This window comes from Myotis nattereri, assembly GCF_964212035.1.
Source record: "Myotis nattereri genome assembly, chromosome: X".
Taxonomy (NCBI): domain Eukaryota; kingdom Metazoa; phylum Chordata; class Mammalia; order Chiroptera; family Vespertilionidae; genus Myotis; species Myotis nattereri.
The window spans coordinates 23,313,023-23,329,363 of record NC_138078.1 but is presented as its reverse complement, the minus strand read 5'-3'; the positions used below and the strand labels follow the sequence as shown (position 1 = coordinate 23,329,363).

Sequence of the window (16,341 nt, the reverse complement as noted above, 5' to 3'; positions counted from 1 at the left end):
TATTTTTAATAAGTGAGTGGTTAAGTGAAGAATACGCTTCTTTAATTTTATTGGTTGGAGTTAGATTTTTGTTTGTGTAGATGTGTGTTTTCAATTTCCTAAAGCAGGTGTACTGTTTTCCAAGCATATACTTTTTTGGAAAGACTATTACTCAATGATTTGTAATACACAAGTTAAATCCTAACATGTAACATGTAAGTAATCAATATTGTGCTCTTAAAATAATACCAAATACAGTAAATTTCTATAACATTTTATAACAAATAACTTTTGAAAATATTTCATTTTCCTTTTTTATTTAAATCATGAGAATCTTTTTCTTTTGTTTCCTTGCAGATTTCTAGAAACTTACCTATAAAACAAGGAGAACTTGAGGCTAACATAAAGGATCTTGGACAGCTTGAAGAGCAATTAAATCATCTGCTTCTGTGGCTGTCTCCCATTAGGAATCAGTTAGAAATTCTCAATCAACCAAATCAAAGAGGACCATTTGATATTAAGGTAGGAACTCTTTGCTTTAAATATTGTTTTCCAAAAGAATGGCATAACAATTAACTAAGTTTCTCATTTGTTATAATCATTATCATTGTTGGTATAATGTTGGTTATTATTATTTGACTCACATTTTCTGTTTGTTTACAGCATTTACCAGCAATAATATATTCATTAAATTTATATCATTAGAATGCCTTCATCATATTTACTACTACAATCTATTTTCTTTTTTTAATATGTTTTTATTGATTTTAGAGAGAGAGGAAGAAGGAGAGAGAGAGAGAGAGAGAGAGAGACAGACAGACAGACAGACAGACAGACAGACAGACATTGATGTGGGAGTGTGAGAGAGAAACATCAATTAGTTGCTTCCCATACACACACCCCAACTGGGGATTGAACCTGCAACTTGGGTATGTGCCCTGACCAGGAATCGAACTGGTGACCCCTCAGTGCATGGGACGATGCTTAACCAACTGAGCCATATTGGCCAGGGAACAACCATTTTCCATACCTCTTTTAATTGCACTTAGTATGTTTGTAGACTTTTTATCCATAGCTGAAGTCATTTAGGACATTAGGTACCTACAAAAATAAAGTATAGTCTCTTTAGTAGACTTTATATAAAGCCCTCTCAGACTGACTCCAGTTTACCTTTCTCTCCTCTTATTCTGCCAACAACCTCTCCTTATAGTCTAGCCAAAACACATTATATCGTATCTTTATAAGCATGTAGCTTGATGGCATGTCTTTTTTCTTGATCTTGTCTCTTCTTACATGACTTCTTTCTCTTTTTTCTGATGATTAATTTTCTTCCATCTTTCAAGACTGAATTCAGTATCATTGCTTCTTCAAAGCTTGCTTCTATAGTCCCAAGTAGACTAAAAAACCCTTTTCAGATTTCTTATAAACCTCTGTATCTATCTCTAATAGCCTTCTATGTTGATTTGCACATAAATTTTACAGACCTGACTATCTCATCACACTGCTCTTTGAATGCAGAGGGCATCTTCTTATCTTTCTTAGCCACCTTATTTCTGAATAGCCTCAGGGCTCAGCATATGGCGGGTGATTGTTAGTATTTTTGAATCAATGAATAAAGATGCTTAATGAGTCAACCATGGTAATGAGATGATGCAAGTAAGCCTATGGTTCATAAAAACATGCCAATTAGATACCATCATCTCCTTTTTTAGTGTCCCTGTTAACATTGATTGTTTCTATCTTCTCTCCCTTTCCAGGAGGGTATTCTAAGAACTTGTCCCAACATGATGCCCCATTTTACATCTCCTGTGGGCCAACAACATTAAGTAGGCAATCAAATAAACCAATCAAAATAAAAGCTCAACCTATTAATTAATGTAATGGGCAATTTCAGACTAAATATGCTAAGTAGCATCTTTAAGTAAATTTTTCTTTTAATTCATTGACCAAAATTCTTCCATGTATTTACTTTGTAATATTATAATGATCTAACATTTTTGTCTACATGTAGTTGCTATTTTTCTAGGAAATAAAGCAAGGATAAAAAGAAGTGTAAGGATCATCTAGAAAAGTAAAAGGTTAGGAAAGATGGCCTTGAGTGAGGCTAAGAAGAGTGCGAGCTTTGATATAACTAAAATGAGTTATATTTGCTAAGTACACTCCACTACTTTTACCCCACCTCTTCTTGATATTTATGTCTAACATTCTGATAGCTAAAGCAGATGACACTGTGTCAGTCACAGGTAAACATCATTTCATCAGTGCAAAACCTAGGCTGTTCAGCCAGTGGATGGTATTGGATTCAATCTGATGATTAAATGCAAGTCACAATGGGCTTTACCCAGAACACATTAAATTAACTTCAAGAAAGAATACAGTGCCCAGCCGGCATGGCTCAGTGGTTGAACATCAACCTATGAACCATAAGGTCATGGTTTGATTCCTAGTCAGGGCATATGCCTGGGCTGCAGGCTCGATTCCCGGTGTGGGGTGTGAAGGAGGCAGCCGATCAATGATTCTCTCTCATCATTGATGTTTCTCTATCTGTCCCTCTTCCTTCCTCCCTGAAATCAATAAAAATATATATTTTTAAAAAAGAAAGTGTGCAGGACAGCTAACAACACAGCCTGTACAGTGATGGCACAGCGGAGGTATTAACACTAAGACGTGACTTCTGATGCACCAGTCGCAGGGTTTTTGGGTCATGTGTGGTCACAAAAACAAGACTGGATGGGAGAGAAACCACATCATCATTAAGGGAAGGCATCAGTTCTAGGATTTCTTAGTTTTCCACCTATCTAGTACATAGTGTCCTCAGAGGTATTTGAAAAGCAACCATTCTTCAGTGTGACTGTGTCTTACTAATACTGACTTTACATTACTTAATAATCTCAACATAGAAGTACAGTTACTTGGTCCAATAAACAATGACCTCATCCACATTCTCAATTATATTGGATCTAATTTATTCTTTTTTAATTTAAAATCTTTATTGTTTATAGTATTACATATGTCTCCTTTTTCCCCCATTGACCTCTCCCTGGCAGCTCCCACCCCCATCCCCAGCACATGCCCTCACCCCCTACTGTCTGTATCCATTGTTTATGCCTATATGCATGCATACAAGTCCTTTGGTTGACCTCATGCCCCCCTCAACCCTCCCCCCACACACACCCTCCCCTGCCTTCCCTCTGAGGTTTGACAGTCTGGACGATGCTTCTGTGTCTTTGGATCTATTTTTGTTCATCAGTTTATGTTGTTCATTATTTTCCACAAATAAGTGAGATCATGTGATATTTATCTTTCTCCACCTGGCTTATTTCACTTAGCATAATGCTCTCCAGGTCCATCCATGCTGTTGTGAATGGTAAGAGCTCTTTCTTTTTTATAGCAGCTTAATATTCCATTGTGTAGGTGTAGTACTGTTTTTTAATCCACTCATCTGCTGATGGGCACTTAGGCTGTTTCTAAGTCTTAGCCATTGTAAATTGTGCTGCTATGAACATAGGGGTGCATATGTCCTTTGTGATTGGTGTTTCTGTTTTCTTGTGATATATTTCTAGAAGTGGGATTACTGTGTCAAATGGGAGTTCCCATTTTTAATTTTTGAAGAAACTCGATACTGCTCTCCACTGTGGCTGCATCAGTCTGCATTCCCACCAGCAGTGCATGAGGGTTTCTCCACATACTCACCAGCACTTGTCGTTTGTTGATTTGTTGATGATAGCCATTCTGACAGGTGTCAGATGATACCTCATTGTCATTTTGATTTGCATCTCTCAGATGATTAGTGACTTTGAGCATGTATCTTGGCATTCTGTATGTCCACTTTTTGAAAAGTGTCTATTTAGGTCCTTTGCCCATTTTTTGATTGGATTGATTACCTTCCTTTTGTTAAGTTGTATGAGTTCCCTGTAAATTTTGGAGCAAAATGCTTATCAGAGAAAACATTGGCAAATATGTTCTCCCATGCAGGAGGCTCTCTTGTTGTTTTGTTGATGGTTTCTTTTGCTGTGCAGAAGCTTTTTATTTTGATGTAGTCCCATTAGTTTATTTTCTCCTTAGTTTCCATTGTCCTAAGAGCTGTATCTGTAAAGATAGTGCTATGAGATATGTCTGATATTTTGCTGCCTATGGAATCTTCTAAGAGTTTTATCATTTCATGTTTTATGTTTAAGTTCTTTTATCCATTTTGAGTTTATTTTTGTGTATGGTGTAAGTTGGTGGTCTAGTTTCATGTCTTTTGCATGTATATGTCCAGTTTTCCCAACACCATTTATTGAAGAGACTGTCTTGACTCCATTGTACGCTCTTGCCTCCTTTGTGAAATATTAATTGAGCATAATGTATTGGGTCAATTTCTCGGTACTCTGTTGTTCCATTGGTCTATATGTCTGTTCTTGTGCCAGTACAAGGCAGTTTTGAGAACCTTGGCTTTGTAACATATCTTGATATATAGTATTGTGATTTAGTTTCTTGATTTAGTATTGCAAAGAGGAAAGGCCATAAACTCTTTGTTCCCAATTAGAAAGAGCTTTTTGTAACTCACAGATAAAAGCGTATTTCTTTCTAACATAATATTCAGTTAAAATGTGCTTCTTCATAATATGATGAAAAATATCTAATCTTAGCTCTCTCTGTATGTTGAATGTTTTTAAAAGTTGACAAAGTCCTATGATACAAATGAATGTTGTTGACCCAACAGAAGTGAACCTGGAATGGTTCACAAATATTGAAAACGTGCATTGGGCCTTTGTTTGTCCATGGCCCATAGGTTCCTGCCAAACAGGTTCCTGCAGTTGGGAATGAAGGCCACTTTAAGCTCTGTTAATCACTTTCCTTTATCAAAGCTACAAGTCATCACTCTTGATGCTGTGTATAGTTTCACAAAATCCTGATATTTGTCTCCCGCAGCTTGGTCTAACTCACTGAGGGGAGAAGGAGCTTGTTTTTTTTTTGTTGTTGTTTGTTTGTTTGTTTGTTTTGTTTTTTTCTGGCAGTAAAACTCCTTGGCTTCAGTCCTCTGTGCATATTCTGAGTTTTTCATCTCTGGAGTGCAAATTTCAAAAATATTCCTTTAGCCTTTTTCTTCTACTCACAGCTGTATAACACACACACACACACACACACACACACACCCCTAATAAGATTTTTAAAAATAATGACTGGAGAGATTCCCTCCATAATTCTCATACCCATACCTTGTAATCAGGAAGTTGTGACCTGTCTGAATAATTAACTAACTTACCTAGTTCTTGATTTTCCATTGTCTAGTTTCTCTCTACAGTCACTGTCGAAAAATGTTATTGAGATTACACAGAGTTCTTCTGCTTTAAGCTATGTGAATTTATTTTTTAAAAAATATATTTTATGCCCTGACTGGTTTGGCTCAGTGGATAGAGCATCAGCCTGCAGACTCAAGGGTCCCGGGTTTGATTCCTGTCAAGGGCATGTACCTTGGTTGCGGGCTCATCCCCAGGAGGGGGTGTGCAAGAGGTAGCTGATCGATGTTTCTCTCTCATCAGTGTTTCTAACTTTCTATCCCTCTCCCTTCCTCTCTGTAAAAAATCAATAAAATATATTTAAAATGAAATAAAATAAAATAAAAATATTTTTTATTGATTTTTTTTTTTTTTTACAGAGAGGAAGGCAGAGAAATAGAGAGTCAGAAACATCGATGAGAGAGAAACATCGATCAGCTGCCTCCTGCACACCCCCCACTGGGCATGTGCCCGCAATCCAGGCACATGCCCTTGACCGGAATCGAACCTGGGACCTTTCAGTCCGCAGGACGATGCTCTATCCACTGAGCCAAACCGGTTACGGCAAAGCTATGTGAATTTAGACTGTACAACCAGCTATATAGCCCTCTGCTTAAAGAGATTAAACTTTTTTTCAGTTAAAGAAAGGTGGGAAGCCCTAGCCAGTTTGGTTCAGTGGATAGAGCATCAGCCTGAGTACCGAAGTGTCCCAGGTTTGATTCTGGTGACGAGCCCGTACCTTGGTTTCAGGCTACTCCCCGGTCCGGGCCCTGCTCAGGGTTCGTGCAGGAGGCAACCAATTGATGTGTTTCTATCACATCAGTGTTTCTCTCTGTCTTTCCCTCTCTCTTCCACTCCCTAAGAATCAATGGAAAAATATCCTCAAGTGAGGATTAACAAAAAAAAAAAAGAAAAGAAAGATGGGGAAATGGACGTTGCTTAATTTTAAACTATTGGAAACCAAAAATAAACTTTTCAAACAGTTCTGAGGACATGCCCATTTTTTAACACAGAGAAAGAAATACTTTCTTAAAAATCTGAGAAGTAAGGTAATGCAAAGGAAGTCAATGTACAAGCTGCCATTTCCTCAATTTAAGTAACTCTTTTTTGTCTGACAGTGGTGGCAATGGCTTCCTCTGAAACAAGGGGCCTACTGTTTTGCCATCCAGGTCATTTGTTTTCTCTGGTCAAATTCTGAACACTAGTAAGACAAATATGTAATACCCTCTGTGAGCCTCAGTTTCGCCTGCTGGGCACTTCATGCTTATTGATGAAATGCAGCTAACTGTGTAATGAAATCCAAATTTTTAAAAAAGCCTTAAGGGCTCTGTTCTAATACATTGTTTATGTTGGAGTGAAAATTGACTGCACATCGCTTAGTTTGTGCAATTTACTCTGGAAATATTCCTATTCAGGAAATCCTGCAAATAGCAATATTCATCTCTAAAATCACCTCACAAAACCCTTAGCAAGCTGAGAAACATAATAAATGAGATCGTGATGTAGAGGGTAAAAATTAGGCATAATCACAACCCTTTCCCATCAGTCAGCTCACTAGAAGGCATGCCTGTGAATTTTGATTTTCAAATGTACTCTCAATTTAGCCATAAAATATGTTGATTTCAGATTTTAGAAATGATAATTAAATGCTAAGAACCAGGGACCAGTTAAAGTTTCTATAAAAGGTCTTATGATTTTAATCTTTAATGAATGTTTTCAGTAATGAGCTGCAGGTATACTGTTTATCTGACATAGAAGTGCCTAACTACTGCTTTTCAAACTTTTTATTAAAATATGAGGTAGGGGGGAAACACATAATTTTATGTTAAGTTTTACTGATTGAAATGCTTTCATATTGACGACAGGGAGTATTTTTTCCTCTCCTCAAAAATGACTTTCCTTCTGTGGTCTATGAATAAATATGACATACTACTCTGCTGGTTCTTCCTTACCATGTAAAAAACTTAATTCCCCATGTCAAATCCACACTGAAAACTACCAAAGGACACATTTGTAGTGACTGAATGATAAAGTATCTGAACACCAAAATCCTCTCTGCGGAGGATTATCAAAGAAAAATTGCACTGGACAACTTAATAAGCAAGGAAGACTTTATTTAAGACTATTGCAATAGGAGAGAGAGATTGAACTCAATTCCATTGAAACAAAAGGTAGGAAGGAATTAAGCATGGGAATTAGCCAGTGGAAAAGAACTGGAGAACATTAGAGAGAAAGTTGGTTAATGTGATTAAGCCATCTGTGTCTACTAATTGTCACTTTTTGAAGGTAGGCTACCATCCTCCCACAGAGACAGGGAGACAGGGTGCTATCATGCCTAATATTTCCATTTCAAAGGGATGACTCTCAACTCCTTGAGACTTTTCTGTGTTGTAGATTAACCTCTCAAAGAGGCAGAGAAGGAATGTATAATTGAAAGTTTTCTAAAGTAAATGTGCTTAGAAAAGAGAGACCAAGGCCATAATCAGGAAGAAACCTGTCTAAAGTTTAGTCAAGCTAAGGAGAATATTAAGACCATTTTTGTCATTCCTGTTTTATTCAAGGGAAACCAGAGCAGTTGAACAACTTAGGAGAGCTAATGCATATAGTGCATTACAGAAACTTTCTGTTCTTGAAGGACTCATTGAACTGACTTTGAGACTTGGTAACAGAGGATATTTGCTGGATGGTTTGAGCAATCAGGTATTTAATGAAGGGAATTTTGGGAAAGTAAGAAGAAAATTAAAAAAATAAAACACTAATGGTTGGCAGACTATAAACTCAGTTTTTGAGTCCAGGGGCAGCCAGTTGAGAAGATTCCTAGAGCTTGTTCTGGGAACATCTTTTGATGGTGGACATAAGGTGGTAGTAGTCATTTGATGACATTTTCAATGTTTTCGATGATGGCAGACATTGGAGAGGTTTGGGGAAGATTGTCCACAGTCATGGTTATTTCCTGGAGCAGAATATGAAAGATATGAGAGTTCCAATGAGCTTCCTGAGAGGCCCACACAGCAGCATCTCCAGGCATGAAGGTTTTCCATACATAATCTATGGTGCCGATGAGTCCTTTGAAGTATATATCAAGTTTTCCAACTTCAGCTCTCAGGAATTCATTAGATCCAGGGAAGAATGTTCAACTGAAAGACAACCTAGAATCTGAATAAGGATTTGGACAGTCAGCTTTTAGTTCTCAGTAATGCCAAGTCAGGAGAATAGGAGAAAAATGGAAAATATTAGTGTAGAGTGTTGTAGCCAGATATTAAAGGAAACTAGAATTTAAAATTTGGTAAGAACTGACAAAATTAGTAAGAAGTCAGGATCCAGTCCAATTGAAAGGTGGGTAACAAAGTCATGAAGTTTACAAGGAAATTCAAAATAGCTCAATGACAATGAACAGGACTAGAATCTAATAACCCACAAGGGTGCGCTGTAGTTTTCTATTAAAACATTTGTTTATTTATTTATTTATTTATTTATTTATTTATTTATTTATTGTCTACAGTCACCTCTCATTTGATCAGGTACTCAAAGTAAGATTATTCTTATTTACAAAATAAGGCTGGGCTCTTTACTTACAAAGGTACAGCAAGGATAGTAATTGACAATGCAGGGCTTTTAAGGTTTGTTTTTGCTGAAAATTTTTCATAAAGAATCTCATCTTTGACTTTTTCAAGCCTCGTGAGGTTAGAAAGCCAAGCAAAGATCTTGCCATTAATTTTACCTCTATTCTCAAAGTCCTCAAATTATCCAAAGGTTTTTCTGGGCCTGCCAGAAAGTGACCTTCCTTATTCACCTGTAAGTTTGGACATCTGTAAGCCAGGTAATAGGTCAGTTTTCCCAAGAAGGCTTTGTAAGCACTGTTTCTAAAAAGTCAGAAGTGGTTCCTTAAAACAGTCTGGTCTTAACTAATTCTATGCACATCATTCTCAAATATGACTTTCCAGTCAAAACCTTGGTTATATAACTGATTTTCTCAATTATGTTCTAGTATGATGACAGATTCTTATTGAACTTATGTAAATAATTGTATCGCCATGAAAATAAGAATTCTCAATAAGTATTTCTGAATTCTGGAAGGATCAATCCGGGAGAAAAAAAGAGAAATGTTTCACTTCTGTTTACAAAAGTATAATCTACTAAATTTCTATGAGTGATAAACAGCTTAAGAGAAAAACAAGCAGAGTCTCTTATATCAAGAAAATGGACCATTAAAGCATCAGCAATATTCCAAACAACATCTCTAATCAAATCATTCTTCATCACTTTATTCAATTATATGTAATTGATTCTTGTTCTGTGTGATCTCGGGTTAGTGGCATCATAAACCCATCAGCTTCTCCACTAGAGTTCTGGAAATCCTGTTTCAGCTCAGTGGAATAGTCTAAAAGTCATCTAAGCAAGGCTATCAAAAGCCTGTGCCCTAGAGCACCTGACATAGTCCTTTCCATGGGGAAGGGAGAAACCAAAGTGACACCAACAAAGAAAACCCAAATGATATCTCTACAGAGAAAGAGTACTCTAGGTACCAGACAACTGCAGTTCAACCAAATGAGATCTCAGTGTTCCATGTTCTAAACCAATGGTAGCTTTCAAAGAAGTCTGGGACTCTAACCCAGCCTTAATAATAGACTCAGAATCCTAAGAATTAAAATCTGTCCTTTACGATGCTTCCAAAGACTATCTGGGGAACTGGATTTTTAGTTGGACTCAACAATAGAACCCCAGGCAGTCAGTGAGGAGTGTGGCCATTTTTCACAATATTAACTTTTTAGAAGCTAATGCCATCTAGTTAACTGTTTGGAATGCAATAATTCACATCTAAATAGTTACTCCCTTAGATAGATGTGTACCAGTTCAAGTTAAACTGAATATAGTTTCCAACTTAGTTTATTTTTATTTTTTAAGAGGTGAGATTGGGCAGGGTAGAAAGAGAAGAGGACACTGACATCTTTTATGTCTAATTTTTTCTAAAAAAATGTTTCAATGTTTTCTATTAGGTATGAAAATATTTCTATGGAAGGTGTCCTGAAAAATTGGGTTGAAAGTTATTGGACAAAATGGTTCAATATCCTCATTCACTATGCAACTAGATAGAGGTTTATTGAAAATTAAAAATCCCTATGAGTGCAGGTTATTTCTGGGCAAGAGAATAATTCTATCTCCAGTAAACCCTGAAGATTGTTTAATTTGATGATAAGTGGAATTCACCATCAACTTTTCTTTTGAACACTAGGGATCATAATTATTTCTCTTACTTTTCATCCCTTCTACTCAACCCCAAAAACCATTGCTGAATTTAGGTAGCATGCTAATAGGGAGGGAAGCAAAAGACCCAAGTTTAAATCCCAGGTCTGACACTTAACTGGCTTTATGATATTATTTAATTCTTACTCTTCTTCTGGTTTTCCTACTTATTAAAAACTAGAGGCCTGCCGAAACTGGTTTGGCTCAGTGGATAGAGCGTCGGCCTGCGGACTGAAAGGTCCCAGGTTCGATTCCGGTCAAGGGCATGTACCTGGGTTGCAGGCACATCCCCAGTAGGAGATGTGCAGGAGGCAGCTGATCGATGTTTCTCTCTCATCGATGTTTCTGACTCTCTATCTCTCTCCCTTCCTCTCTGTGAAAAATCAATAAAATATATTTAAAAAAACAAAACAAAAAAAACTAGAGGCCTGATGCACAAAAATTCGTGCAAGAGTAGGCCTTCCTTCCCTTGGCTACTGGTACCGGCATCACTCCAGCATCCAAGACCCGGGCTGGCTTCCTCGGGCCACCTGCAGACACCCAGGACCCGGGCTGGCTTCCCTCTGGCCCTGGCTTCCTCAGGAAGGACGTCCAGAATGACGTCCAGAAGGACATCTGGTCTAATTAGAATATTACCCCTTTATTATTATAGATGAAAAGTTTTGAGCGTCACCTCAATAAATTCAATAAAAAGGCAGAAAAAAATGAAAAACTGAGCGAATTATCTTGGAACCCCATTGGCTTAAGGTAAAAGTAAGGTGGGGACATTTTTTTAAGGCAATAGTAAGATAGGGTTGATGGGACCTTTCTTGCTGTAGCTGAAATTTTGATAAAAGCCCCTAAAAAATTAAGCTTACAAAATAGCCTCTTTTTGCAAAGAAAGTGGCAGCTAGCTACCAGAAAACCACTCCAAAAAAGATTGCAAATAGTCATGAGATTATCATGTTTCAAAAAACCAAATTGTGCCTAAAAGAAGAAAATTATAAAGGAGAAGAGTTTCTTGAATTGAGGATTACTGGAATAGAGTTGAAGTAGGATTAACACTTTGTGGTCCAAGGGGAAATTGCTATGGCTTTTACAATTTCCTTCTTCATGAGGAAGGGGAGAAGAGTGCTTTTCCTCCTCCCCTGTCAAGCCAAGGAGGGCTCCAGAAGAACCTCCATTATGGTGCTATTCAGACTATTCTGCTTATAAAACTCTCAAAATAGATTTTTTTAAAAAGCACTATGCTCTTGCACATTTTAAAGTCGACATCTATTTTCTCTCCTGACATATTATAAATATTGACATTTTAAAATGTTGCATTACTCATTTGAATGTATCCAGTGGAATCCAAATACCATGGCAATATGATATCTACCATCATCCACTTAAAAATACACCAAACAAGTTCATCTTTAATAAATAGAAGTTTCATATCAGTCCTCTTTCTTCTTTAAATCATATTTCCATCCCAATTTCCCAAAGAATTATACTTTAATGTAATATATATGTATGCTATAAAGTCTTTTATTAATCACTCTATCATACTTCCGTATGACAACTCTATCTATGTGGATTTAAATTCAATTTTTAAAAACAATTCCCTTGACTACAAGACTCTAGAATCTTTAGAGTATTTTAAAAAATATTTTAGATTGAGTTATAGCTTCCATTATTATTAATACTAAGTATACCTAGTAATAACCAAATTTCCTAAATATATGGAACTTTTGATAAATATTAAGCATACTAAGATTTTTATTAAAAATGAATCTATTAATGAGATGGATGGATAAGTGCTTAATGATACATTGTTTAAAGGAAGAATTAAGTCATCAGTATTTTGAATTGTATTTTGATTTGGCATAACTGTGTCTTGGGTATAATGCATCTTTGGGATATGTCAGCGGAGGCATGCTTTTATTTTGTAAAGTTGGAGGACTGTCATTAACCAAAAAATGGTTAATGAACATTTAAGTTGTTTTCAAGCTTTGCTACTGTGACAAAAACTGGGGATGATAATTGAAATTATATGTGTACCACAGGGACCAACCCAGGGAAAAAATCCCTTGGAAGCTAAGAATCTGGAAACTGATATCATGAACATCATCTGTTGTCCACATATTCCTAGAAAAGCCTTTGTGTACCTCATTCTGAAAATTGCCACTCTAGGAGAGATGAGCATTCTATGATAAGAAGTAAAGAACAACGCAGTCCCTGGCTGAACAGTGGTTAAGCCACCATAGCATCCTCACAGCCCATGCCTTTAGCCATTTCAGAGTTCCTTACTGCATCAGTACTTGTATCACAATGTTGACTCTTCTGGAACTTACTAGTTTCTAAAATCGCCAGCTCTTTTTAACATGTACTGTTTCTAGCGTACATTTCCTTTATCTGTCTTTGTGTAGTCTTCTTTTTGGAAATAGGTACAGGGCTGTCAGCCTCTTCCCCGGGCCTACTCAGGTTTATCCCACAAGGTCACTGACATTTAGCATATTATTATTATAGATGAAAAAATTGAGTGTCACCTTAATAAATTCAATTGCCTCCCATTTTCTAATCCATCCAGACCAAGTCAGAGAACAGACAAGTAGCCCACCACCACTGGAAGGCAGAATCTGTTGCTAACATTGCTGCCATGTGTATGGTTTCTAGTTCATCTCTAATGATTTCAGTTTTACATTTTTACTGACCTTGTCTTCTACTGACAGCCTTCTCCCCTGCCTCAGTTCTGATCGTTCTGTCCCCCACTAACCTCTCCCTTTTTCTGTCCATCCCTAAGAATGAAGACCTGTACTTAACCTCAAACTACTAGAAGCCTTAATACATGTGTTAACCCATCAATTCAGTTGATGGTAGAAATGGAGAGGAGGTGATCTTCAAGTCCTGATTCTATAATATAATATATTGCAGTCTCTTAGTTTCTTTGGAACTTCAGATTTGATATGTTTGCCTTCTATAAACTTTATGTTGTGAAAAAATTCTCAAATAGGCTGAATCCTAAGAGAGACCTGCATCACATCACTGGAAACCTCCCTAAATTTTGACATCAATTCAACGATCAATTTCCTTTGGTGGTTGTTCAATTAGTTACCAAACCCTAATTGCTTTATTTCCTCCCCAGTTCATATGATTCTGTTTTTCCATAAGCATTCATTTGGAGACTTTATCAAATGTATTGCTGAAATGCACATGAACTTAATTTCCCTATATCCCTGATCAAGCTCTTTAGGCAGAAAAAGACATGAGGCTAAGCTAATGAAATTTCTATTCAGGTAACAAACCATTTATTAATTAGCTACAATGTCCTGATATGTTAAGTTGGCCCTCATTCTCAGTTTTCTTAGAGGTGAATTGATGTATAAATATATTTCAGTGTCTATATCAATGCAGAAACATTTTCAGTGCAGTATAGTGAGTACACTTATAGGATTCTGTGATAGCCCAAAATAGTAAAACCCAACTCAGCCAAAGTGTTGTTTAGAGCACAGGTATTAAAGTGTGGTCCCTAGTCCAGTAACAGTAGCATTAGAAGCATCACCCCAAAGCTTGTTAGAAATGCAAATCCTTGGGCCTCTCCAGAGAACTACTGAATCAGAATAGATGGGCCTAAAACTCAAGAATCTATATTTTTGTATGTTTGTGTGTCTTATTTTTTATTTATTTTTAAATTTTCTTTGCTGATTAAGTTATTACATATGCATCCTTATCCCCACATTCCCCCCATTCCCCCCACTCATGCCCTCACCCCCCTATTGTCTGTGTCCATTGGTTAGGCTTATATGCTTACATATAAGTCCTTTGGTTGATCTCTCCCTCTTACCCCCGCTCCCCTACCTTCCCTCTGAGGTTTGACGGTCTGATCAATGCTTCTCTGTCTCTGTTTTCTTATTCAGAATAGAGTTTGAGATAGAAAACTTCAGTTGTTACAGATCATGATATCATGGTATCTCTTATTCTATATGTTCTGTTTCTATTTCATTGACCTTTGGCATGTCCATATAACTGATGCAAGATGAAATCCTGCTCCTATAAATAAAATATTAAAATAATAAATAAAAATATTTAAACTTTTTTAGTCTTACAAACCACCAGAGGACATTCACACTTACTAAAGTTTATAAAGCTCTGGTCTCAAGAAAGCATCCCTAGAAGATATGATACTGAACTGGATCTTTAAAAAATGAGTAGGAATCAATAAAGTAAAATGTGGGTAAGGGAAGGAAAAAGGTTCCAGAGAGAAGAAGCAACAAGAGGACTTTGGTAATAAGGATGAAGAAGAAGAGATAGTTTAAATAACTATTTTTTCAAGTAGCTGTTGGTGACTTATTGATGAGTTATGAAATCAAGTTAGTGGGTAAAATAAAATAGAATAAGATAGTATAAGGTACATAGGATACAATACAAATTATCACAATATTTTTCATGTGATAGGGTAACTATTGTTTTGTGAAATTTGTTTTTGTTAGGCATTTTATTTTTGTTTCTAGTTTTAATAGAATCTATTCATTCATTTTATATGAAATGAACTAATTAGTGTTCTGTCAGTAAGTTCACATGGGGTTAATTATTGCAAAGTTGAGAATAAATTCACCCTTCTATGGCATACTTTAAAAGTGCAAATTATTTTACTTAGTGAAAATATAAAGCTTCTTGTGGTACAAAGGTTAAAAGCGTAAAGGACATAAGTTCTCCCATATGTCTCTATCTTTCAGCCACCCAGTTTCTCTCCTCATAGGTTGCCAATGTTATCTGTTTCTTGGATGGCATTCCAAAGATAGAATGTGTGTGTTTGTGTGTGTGTGTGTGTGTGTTTATATTTATTCTTTCCTTTTCTCATCATCTTAAAAAAACAGCTGATCCAGTACTATAAATATTGTTTCTCCACTCGTTTCTCTACTTAAAGATACATATACTGACAGTTACTTTCCATAATTGTAGTTCAAGAGCATTATCATTTTATAAAATTGCATACTATTATATTCTAAGGATGTACCATAATTAATTTAATCAATATTCTAATTAATGAGCATTTCATTTATTTTCAAGTTTTTCTCCTGCTGCAATATGACATAGCATAATATTCTATTCATGTCAGTCCATACATTATAACTATATCCAGTGACATTAGAGGAATGGTGGCATGAGAGGGCCCTTGTCCTCTCTCCGTGAAATGTCAACAAGTTATCCAACTATGAGTCAACAAAGAAATCCCTGCTCAACACAGATGCATGCCTGAGATACCTGTGCATTGAAACATCTAAAAGTGGGCAACCAGGAAGAATGAAAGAAAGTGCAGATGGCCCACAGACACAGCCCTGCAACTAGGAGCTTGTTGGCTCAGCCTGGAGAGGGGAGGAAGCCAGTGGTAGCAGGCACTTCCTTTGGCCAGGAGAAACAGAGAGCTGCAGGGGGGCAGCCCAGCAGGGAGAGCAGCAAGGGAACAAACAGTGTCTGAGTGAGCAGATGCCTGAACAGAGCACAGGGTTCTGCTGTGCAGCTCTCCACTCTCTGGCCAGGCTGTTATGTTTCAGACAAAGAAAGGAAACCACAGATCCCTGTCACGGTTGGGACTCCCAACATTCACCTCCTGTTGCCCTTAGAGTAGGGTCCAGGAGCAGATTATAAACCAAGAGCTATTGCAGAAAAACCACTATTTCCCTCAGTGACTGATCCCCAGAAGGGGTGTTTGGGGTGGGACCCCACAGGAGTGGAGGTCAGTGGTCACCATTAAGGTGTGGGCAAATCTAACCCTATTCCCAGGTAGCAAGGTTGTACTGTCTAACAGAAGCCTCAGAGGTTCAAGACTGTGATATCACAGAGCTAAAAAAAATCTTGCGATTCAGTGCCATCTACTGGAAAATAGTAGGGAAAC

At 37.0% G+C, this 16,341-nt stretch overlaps 1 protein-coding gene across 2 annotated transcripts in view; it reads left to right on the top strand.

Annotated features, from left to right (window-relative positions):
- DMD (dystrophin) overlaps positions 1–16,341 on the top strand; it is a 2,781,977-nt gene that overhangs the window by 1,913,964 nt on the left and 851,672 nt on the right. For both annotated transcript variants that reach the window (XM_081115404.1, XM_081115406.1), the window contains one exon: positions 337–501. In XM_081115404.1, the coding sequence (XP_080971530.1) occupies positions 337–501 (165 nt within the window). The remainder of the gene's footprint in view (positions 1–336; positions 502–16,341) is intronic.